Source organism: Macrobrachium nipponense, chromosome 36 (genome assembly GCF_015104395.2).
Source record: "Macrobrachium nipponense isolate FS-2020 chromosome 36, ASM1510439v2, whole genome shotgun sequence".
Lineage (NCBI taxonomy): Eukaryota > Metazoa > Arthropoda > Malacostraca > Decapoda > Palaemonidae > Macrobrachium > Macrobrachium nipponense.
In genome coordinates, this window is record NC_087220.1 from 56,464,357 (window position 1) to 56,474,228 (window position 9,872).

Consider the following 9,872-nt stretch of genomic DNA (forward strand, 5'->3'; position numbering starts at 1 on the left):
CCTACCTTGGTTCCCTCCCTGGTCGTAAGAGCAAAGGGAGGGATCCTAGCCTCTGTCCAGCTGATCGGGGTGTGCACCGCAGGATCAGTGGTCAGACTTCTGGACCAAATTTATAAAAGGGAGGCAAGCGTACCTCTTATAAATAGCAACAAATGCAAGAACTAATTCCTACTTCAAGAGCCAAGATGAAGTCATGGGTTTGTCTCTTGTTGGCTTCCACTCCCCCCCTTGGGGAGTGGTGGATAAAAACTCCTATCCCTAATGAAAGGGATAGGATGGAGTTCGGTTGTGTAGCTTACCTGCATCAGCCTCCTGTTCAGTGTAGCGATGACCTTGGCCCTCTGCCCACAGGTAGAGGAGGAAGAATAAAGGAGGAAGAGAAGCCAGTCACACACTCTTTCACTCACCCATTCATGGTAACACAAGGATGCGATGCTGTTTTGTCCGCTCGGGTGCTGGGTAGACTACACAACTTGTTGAGCAGCCACCACGGGTCCCAAGGAAAAAGTGTCCAAGGACCTGTGGGTAATATCCCGAAGGTAGAATGAAGTAAAGGTGGTCTAGTTGGCCCAAACCCCTGCCTTCAGAACCAGCGCCAGGGAGAAGTTCTTGCGGAACGCAAGGGTTGGACTAATACCTCTGACTTCGTGGGCTCTCGGACGAAGGGTACGGGTGTCGTCACTACCATCCGCGTCGTACGCACTCCTGATCCCCTCACGTAGCCAGAAAGAAAAATTGTTCTTGGAAACTTCTTTCTTGGTAACCCCGACGCTAACGAAGAGGCGTCGACACTCAGGCCTGAGGTGTCGAGTTCTCGTCAGATAGCGCCGTAGTGCCCTCACAGGACAAAGCAGCATCTCATCCGCATCATCATCAGTAAAGTCCTTCAAGGAGGGGATCGTGAAAGACTCGAACGGGTCGTCAGGGACCGAAGGATTCTGAGTCTTCGCTACAAAGTTCAGGACGAAATCGAGCGTCACAGATCCCCATCCTCTGGAATGCTTGACATTGTAGGAAAGACCATGAAGTTCCCCTACTCTCTTTGCCGATGCCAGGGCCAGCAAGAAGAGGGTCTTGAGGGTCAGATCCCTGTCTGACGACTCTCGGAGTGGCTCGAAGGGTCTGTGAGTCAAACTCCTAAGGACGAGTCACATCCCAACCCGGGGGCCTGAGTTTCCTGGGTGGGCAAGACCTCTCGAAGCTCTTTATCAGGAGGGAGATCTCGAAGGAAGAAGAGATGTCCACACCTCGCAGTTTAAGGACTAGTGCCAGGGCGGCTCTGTATCCTTTAACTGTAGACGGAGAGGAGCTTCTCTCGGCGAAGAAAAACGAGGAAATCCGCTACCTGCTGAACAGTGACTCTGAGAAGAGAGCCCACAGAAGACGGCACACTTCCCCTGGTATACAGCTGCAGAGGACTGTCTGAGGTATCCAGCCATCTCTGTTGCTGCGCTGCGAGAAAAGCCTCTCGCTCGCAAGAGATGTGGACAACAGCCAGCCGTGAAGACACAGGGACTCGACCGACCGGTGGTACCACTCTACGTGTGGCTGGCACAGGAGGTTGTGCCAGGGGTGAATCTCCCTCGGTGCTTTGGCGAGCAGAGCCAGCAGGTCCGGGTACCAAATGGCTTGAGGCCATTTGGGCGCCACCAGGATCATCCGGAGATTCGAGGTGATCAGCGCCCTGCTGATCACCTTGCGAATCAGACAGAATGGGGGAAAGGTGTAAACGAAGAGGTTCTTCCACGGGTGTTGAAGAGCGTCCTCTGCAGCTGCCCATGGGTCCGGCACAACTGAGTAGAAAACTCGGAGTTGTCTGTTGTGCTGGGTGGCGAACAGGTCTACGACTGGACGCCCCCCCAGGTTGAAGGGACCACTCGGTTCCTATCACCTGATCCCAACGGCTGAGCTTGTCTGCTACTACATTCCTCTTGCCTGGAATGTAGCGGGCTGACAGCTCTACTGAGTATGCCACGGCCTATTCGTGCACCTGCAACGTCAACTGGTGCAGCAGAAGGGACACTAGGCCCACCTGCTTGTTGACGTACGCCACTACCGTGGTGTTGTCGCTCATCAACACCACTGAGTGTCCCACCAGACGATCCCAGAACTCTTGGAGAGCGAAGAACGCTGCCTTGAGCTCCGGGAAGTTGATGTGAAGGTGCTTGTCGTGATGATCCCACACACCCGCAGCCAGCAACTCCTCTAGGTGTGCGCCCCATCCCTCGGTCGATGTGTCTGAGAACAGCAACATCTCCGGGGGGGGAGTGCGAAGAAGCACTCCTCTTACGAGGTTCCCGTCGTCCAGCCACCAGGCTAGGTCCTGCCTCACCTCCTCTGTGAGGGACACAGGGTAGAAGGGAGGGTCCCCTGCCTGTGACCAACACTCCTTTAGTCTCCACTGAAGAGACCGCAGGTGAAGACGCCTGAGAGGGACTAGCTTCTCGAGAGACAACAGGTGACCGATCACGACCTGCCACTGCTGAGCTGGCTGCTCCTGTCGAGACAGGAACTGTCTTGCTGCCTCCCTGAACCTGCTGATCCGCGAATCTGTGGGGAAGACTCACCCTGCTACCGCATCGATCAGCATGCCCAGGTACTTCATCCTCTGCTTGGGCTCGAGATCCGACTTCTCGTAATTCACTATGATCCCCAGATCGCGGCAGAATTCGAGGAGTTGGTCCCTGTCCTGTAGCAACTGCAAGTGGGAGCTCGCCAGGACTAGCCAATCGTCGAGATACCTCAGAAGACGTATCCCTACCAAGTGGGCCGAAGACGACACCAGCGTGAACACTTGCGTGAACACCTGTGGGGCGGTTGAGAGACCGAAACAAAGTGCCCTGAATTGGTACACCGTCCCGTCGAGGATGAAGCGGAGGTATTTCCTGGAGGATTGATGGATGGGTATCTGGAAATACGCGTCCTTCAGATCCACAGAAAGCATGAAGTCGTTCTCCCTGATGGAATTGAGCACTGAGCGTGCCGTTTCCATCGTGAACCGAGTCTGGCGAACAAATCGGTTCAAGAGAGAGATCTATCACCGGGCGCCAGCCCCCTGAGGACTTCTCCACCTAGAAGGCCGGCAACTGATCCCATACGATCTCCACAGCATGTTTGCTCAGCATGACTTCTACTTCCTGCCGAAGTGCTACGTCCTTGGTCAAACCAGGGACGTACATCTGAAGATGAACCGGGTTGGAGGTGAGGGGTGGCCGAGACTCGAAGGGTAGTAAATATCCCTCCTGAAGAACGTTCACTATCCAGGTCTCTGCTCCGTAGCGCTGCCATGTTGCCCAATGGCTTGCCAGGCATTCCCCCCAACTTCCAGCAGCAGATGAGGGGAACGCCGTCCCTAGTGTTTCCCGCCTCTCTTTGGCTTCTTCTTCCCAGATCCTCCTCGAGAGAAGGACTGGGAGGAGGGCTGGTTACAGTCACTCCTTACTGAAGATGTCGAAGGCAGAGTCTTTCCTCTGGGTTTCGACGAAGCAATCGTCTCAGCCGCAGAGGAAGGGCTAGCTAATCTCTTAGGCTTAGCCGCAGTCGCTCGAGGTTGCCCAGCCACCTTCGAGACTGCCTGGTGGACCAGACGGTCAATGTCATCAGTGTGCCGTTGTTCCACGGCAGCGTCCACCATCTCTCTGGGGAAGAGACAGGAGGAACTCCGCACCGGTCCGTTGCGAAGATTCAATGCCGCCTCTCGCCCAGCCGCCCTGGTCACTCGGGCGAGGACAGCGTCCCTACGCCAAAGAACCAGGTTGGCCCACAGGTTAGCCGTCTGGTGGGCCAGGTAGGAGATGGCCCTACCTCTAGACTGGCACAGTCTCACAAAAGCCGGGTCCCCTTCAGGAGTGATGTTCCCCAAGGAGGCCGCAGTTTTCGACACTGTGAGGGACCACAGGTCGAGCCAGGAGACTGCTTGGAATGCTGTCATAGTGGTAGATTTCAAGGCAAGTGCCTCCTACTGCGAGAACCAGAGGTTCTCCGACAGGAGCTGCTGCAGGGACACCCTGGAGTTAGCCTAGCCAGCTCTGGGTTAACCTGTTTGGGCGGCAGAGGATCTTCTGAAGGCACGTAGAATCTCCTCTGTCGTGGTAGAGGCGGGGGAAGGAGCTTGGATGACCTACCAGACCGAAGCGAACCCTCCTGTCCGGAGACAAGAGCGTCCACCTGGCTCAGTAAACTGTCAGCCAAGGCTGATCGCGGCAGACCCACCGTCGTCCTGGGTTCCTTTTTGGAACCCCAGAATGACCCCAAACCCGATGTGGGCTCAGACGGTGGGAGCGGCGATCCTTCCCCGAGGTTGTTGTGCCGACGAATCAGCGCAATAACCTCTGAAAACGACCTCTGGATCTCAGGAGTGACTGCATCCTGCGGAGATGGGCTGTCAAGCCCGTCCAGTGAGAATGCCTCCCGAGAACCTCCTCCTTCCACAGGAGGAACCACCACAGACCCCTCATGGTTTCCTTCTGCCACTTGCGCATACGATCTGGTCGATCTGAGGACTGTGCCAGGTTCGTAGGGTGTCGTGGGGGGATCGCGAGGGGCACGCCCCTCGCAATCACTCCTAATCGCCTCGCTCTTCCCGGTGTAACCCGAGGAAGTTGAAGGGATAGGAGAGGCAGACCTGACACTCCCCCCACGCCCACCAGCAGAACCAGTGTGCTGAGGGGGCTGCAGGCGATCACCAACCCACGATTGCGATCAAGCTGCAGGCCTAGTCGAGCGGCTGGACTGAGAACAGCGGCGATGGTCCCGAGCATCAGAAGAGCTGCTGCTAGTCCCCCTCTCTGCCTGGTCCCGTGGGAGAGGCGGTCAGGGGACCGGCAGAGTCTGCTGTCGCTGTGGGAGCGAGGCCTGTCCTCACGGCGCACCACATTGCTTGAACCAGCCTAGGCTGGTTCAGGCGACCGAGGGGATCGCTTCCTTGCCTCAGCCCGCGGACGGTCTGGGACCGTCGCGTCTACCCTGGGTACCTACGGCTCGCTGCAAGAAGGATCACTGGCCTGGCGGGAGTCACCTGGATGACTCCCACCAGTCTTCCGCTCCGTGCCTGGATCCTGGCGCTGAGCGGACTCGGTTGCCTGGGTCTTGGCTGTACGGTCACCGGTGGGCGACCGTACACTTGGTACCTCTCGCGAGCGAGAGGCCGAGACGGTACCTGGCGCCAGGTGAGGAGGTACCAGTGTTAGCCGGTGCTCCTCCAGTCCCCGTCTTCTTCTTCCTTGCGGAAAGAGAGACGGACCCCGTTCCCGAAGGAACAGGAGGACCAGCAGAAGCCCCAACCTTCCCACTGGAGTGGGTCCAGTGGGAAGGACCCTTAGAAGTCTCAGAGCGAGCCTTCTTAGGGGGGGAGGATGTGACCTTCTTCTCTGTTGGGCCTTAGAAGTCGAAAGGGAAGCGACAGCAGACGACAACAAAGAAGGTGATGAAGATGACGACGACGACACCTTCCTCCTCTTCTTCTTCGTCAGCTTCTTCAGGACCACCGTCAGGTCCTCCATCCAAGACGGAGCCAGGGCAGTTGCCGAAGCAAAAGAGCCCGACTGCACCTGTCTGGAAGGACCTGGGGTGGGAGCAGCAACACCACGAGCAGGAACGACAGTGGTAGGAACTGGTACTCGTACTGAAGCGGGAGTGTGGTCAGGAACAGGAGGCGGGGCAGGAACCAGCGGCATCCTATACACAGGTGGCAGGTCCAGCGGAGAGCTCTTAGGACACCGGAAGTCAGGGGCTGAGGCATCCTCACCTCCATCAGCGGCATCTGCACAGCGGCTGTCGGTGTCACTGTGGCTACGTGCTGTGTGTACACCAGGTGCGGCGGTGCAGCGTAGCCAGGCGTGGATACCGTAGTTGTAGTGGTGGTGGTCGAGCCGTGGGTAACCGGCGTAGACCCCCTCGCCAGGTGACTCAGCAGCCCCTGAATTGTCGGTGTCCCCTGGAGCCCCAGCGAATACCAGGCCCGGCCGAGATCGTCACCCGTGGCAAGCAAACCTGAAGAAAAGAACAGAGTCGAGTTAGTAAGGGGGGGGTTGGGAACAGATCCCACCCTGAGCGAATGGAAGACCCCGATTACAGTTGAATGACTGGGCCCCTCCCCCTTACGCTCGACTGATCGAGCAAGAAAAGGAAGGAGATACCTCCCCCGAAGGGGAAGGAGCCATACGAGGGAGCTGAGATGGAGGGAGAAAACAGGAAGACGTGTCCGTGACCAGGGAAGCAACCAGAGAATCCTCCGACGACTCCCTGGCCAGCTTATGCGGCTTCTTCCTCCCCCATAGGTCTCCCCGGTTCTTGGGATTCCATTTCGAAGTTCAATCACTGAATGAATAATAAAAAAAAACACACGTACTTACGTATCTTTTTGCACAATCACACAGTAATAGAGAAAGCCAAAACAAAATCTTCAAGCAGTGAAGCACACAAAGCATACGATGATAGCGGGCAGAAAGGCGAACAACACGTCTGTCTCTGTCGGCGGCCGAAAGCAAAGTGACTCCTCTCCTCGCAGTCGAGCTGACCGCCAACTGTGGGACAAGCAGTTAACTACCGAACTCCCTTGTTCGAAGCTTACGACCGGTTCAGCTGCCACTAAGTACCATTCCTATCGTTAAAGGACCAAGGGTTTGTATACGTACCGGAACAAATATATATATATGTATATACATATATATATCTAGGAAAAGCAATATATATACCTAATCTGCAGTAACCACTCACCAATATACAACCTATCCTATTTCTTGATTAAGATTCTTATACACCATCTATCATAGGTAGCAGGTATATCCAACAGACAAACCAGTGATGAATACTTTATTGTCTCATTTTTCCTAAAACAATTACATGTTCTTTGGCAAATGTTAGAGAACTGGTAATGTGCCTCCCTCTGATATATGTGGGAATGGTAGCATGTGCTCCACCAATTACCACCCATATTATCTACAAGTTTCTGAACATCTGTTGGCCATACCTCTGTGAGTCCATCCTAAAACTAACCATCTTACCCAGTGTTCACAATCTGGCTTTGGAAAAGGACTGGTTGCTTGCATCATGATGACTTCTAAATCAAGATCCAATCTTGAATTTCCAGCACTGTCATTCAGTTAGCTCACTGTTAATGTTTTATAAAAACTTTGCATTATTGCTATTATCCTCTCATCTCACCACCTAGCACTAAATATGCAGTCAATCCCAGCAGTCTTGTCTTTATCTGCATGTAGTTTAATGCTATACAGGTTTCTAGAATTAGCTTCTTCCTGCTGTGCCCAAATTATGGAATAAACCTCACAGTCATGTCAACATATCATTAGGGCTTCAGAATTTCAAGCTGGGAGCAGATGTCTTCTAGTTGAACAGGCTCAATTCAAAATTAATTTATTTGTTTTTCTGCTACATTGCTTCTTTTGTTTACTGAAGTTCATTGTGCTTCTATATTTATTCTATTGTGCAGTGCTGTCTCTTTTATGGGAATGCTTGGGCTTGTAGCATTCAGCTTTTAAATTTGGGTTGGATGATGATGATTATTTTATCATCAGTACACACATCTCGACCAAAATAAAAACAAAATAAATAAATAAATAAATAAATAAATAAATATGGTACATGCAGAGTTAATGACTTTCAGCACACATGTGCAAATAATAAGTCATAACCATCAAAAGATTGCAAATATTCAATCATGCAATAAAATGGAGAAAACTGAATGCTACTAAACAAAGCACTCCCAAATGGGACACAGTCCAGCACAGAATAAATCATATTCATGAAGTGAAAATCGAGTGTGTGGTCAAGAAGATAGCATTATACAATTTAAAACAGGTACTATTCTGGCAACAGAGGCTAATTGTTATGCCAGCAACAGGGCATCTACCTGCATCCCTTGGCAAGTAACTTCATCCAGCCTGAGTGAAGGTTAAACCAAGGTGAACTCAAAGCAATACGTAATTGGTATTAGTGGATAAGCCCAGAAAAAAATTGCATGACAATTCAGATTGTTGATTCAAATTGCATGACAATTAAGATTGCTGATTCAAATTAAAGTACCTTAATATCACATATACTTGCTGTAATCATAATAGCATTTGAAAATTTCCTAATAATACTACAGTACGTATGTGCAAAGTATTTAGAAAAAGCTTACTTACTTTATAAAACAAATAAATGGATAAACATTAAAAACAATTTGTATTTTCCTAGATATACAAACTGTACCTTTCCATATGCAGTCATCCTGCTGCACAGATAGCCATGTAATGACTGAGAAAACAAAAGAATAACACAGGTAGATCTTGGGCATGATGCCCACACTATGACCAACTGCAGAAAACTACCATAGTGTCATGAATTACAGTAATGAAATATTAACAGAATATCTTACCAGAGTTCCATTCAGGTGCACAGGAACTGGTCTGTTATACCAAGGCTCATGCTCTGCATTCGTACATATTGCTCTGGCACAATTGCAAATGTGATCCATGAGACCATTGCAGTAAAGAAAACATGTTCGTCTGAGTTCTGCTCTCTGTTGAGCCTGAAGGCGTACTTTGACCACATCGAATGGTGTCACTGAAAATAAAGATGAGAATCTGTTTCATTATTAGATGATGGATATAAGCTGTTATTGGTTACCTTACAGACAAGACCAATACCCCTCAAATATCTTAGAATTGCTTATTACTTCCTCATCCATATAGAAATATTGGCACACTAAATTCATAATTATGTAAATGCTCAATTCCCTCAAAGTATCTACAGTTGCACATACAATAATTATCAAGAGTACTGGTACTGATCATCCCATTTTCAAATGAGAAATATAAACAAAACTTTGACTGCATTTTTATTCTTTAATTAAATCATGTTACTCTATAAAAAAAAAAAGCCCTGAAACTCCTTTTGACAAAATTATTACAAATACTGAATTCATTTTTATAAAACAGCTCAACAAATACATATTAAAATCACGGAGCCGACTCATGAGAGTATGATTAATCTTCCACTTTAGGTCTTCAGTACTGCTGGATTGTAAACAAAATCAGTTTTGCAATTTGCATTTTAATAATGTTTTGTATTAGGCTAAATGCCACATGAACATTCCTAGTTCTCTAAGTTTTTGGGGGCTTACTGCATTTAGTCTATGGAAACGACACAAACCACCAAAGGCCACAGAATGATCATGGGAATCAGGGAGGCATGGTATGGGGATCTAGGTCCAGGCTATAAAGGCATGGTATGGGATCTAGGTCCAGGTTATAAAGGCATGGTATGAGGATCTAGGCCAGGTTATAAAGGCATGGTATGAGGATCTAGGGCCAGGTTATAAACTGTTAAGTACTCTACACCGTGTAGTGTATGCTAACCCCCACATAAGCAATCACTTCCAATAGGGTAGTCCAACCTAGTATTGTTCATCTCAAGTAAAATCCTTGGCATCCTATTCCTCAACCTTAATGCAAGAGATTACTTATTCAAAATTGTAATAAAAATGTTATTGTTAGTATACAATAAGGTTTTGTACATACTTACCTGGCAGATATATACTTAGCTATACGTCTCTGACGTCACGACAGAATTCAAAACTCGCGGCACACGCGACAGGTAGGTCAGGTGATCTACCTTACCCGCCGCTGGGTGGCGGATGTAAGAACCAATCTCCCTTTCCAGCCAGAATTTTTCCTTCCACCGGTCTCCTGAGGGGAGGCTGGGCGGGCCCATCAATCGTATATATCTGCCAGGTAAGTATGTACAAAACCTTATTGTATACTAACAATAACATTTTTGTACATGAACTTTCCTGTCAGATATATACTTAGCTGATTGACACCCTTGGTGGAGGGAAAGAGACAGCAATATAAATATGGAAAAAAGGGGAA

General features: G+C 50.0%; 1 protein-coding gene across 2 annotated transcripts in view; it reads right to left on the reverse strand.

Annotated features, from left to right (window-relative positions):
• The window catches only part of LOC135203691 (probable mitochondrial glutathione transporter SLC25A40), a 28,524-nt gene extending 19,924 nt beyond the window's left edge, over positions 1-8,600 (reverse strand). Inside the window, exon 1 of one of the 2 annotated variants that reach the window (XM_064233593.1) lies at positions 8,378-8,600. In XM_064233593.1, the coding sequence (XP_064089663.1) occupies positions 8,378-8,476 (99 nt within the window). In that variant the 5' untranslated portion in view covers positions 8,477-8,600. The remainder of the gene's footprint in view (positions 1-8,377) is intronic. The other variant, XM_064233594.1, reaches the window with a different exon arrangement.
• Positions 8,601-9,872: the final 1,272 nt, after the last annotated feature.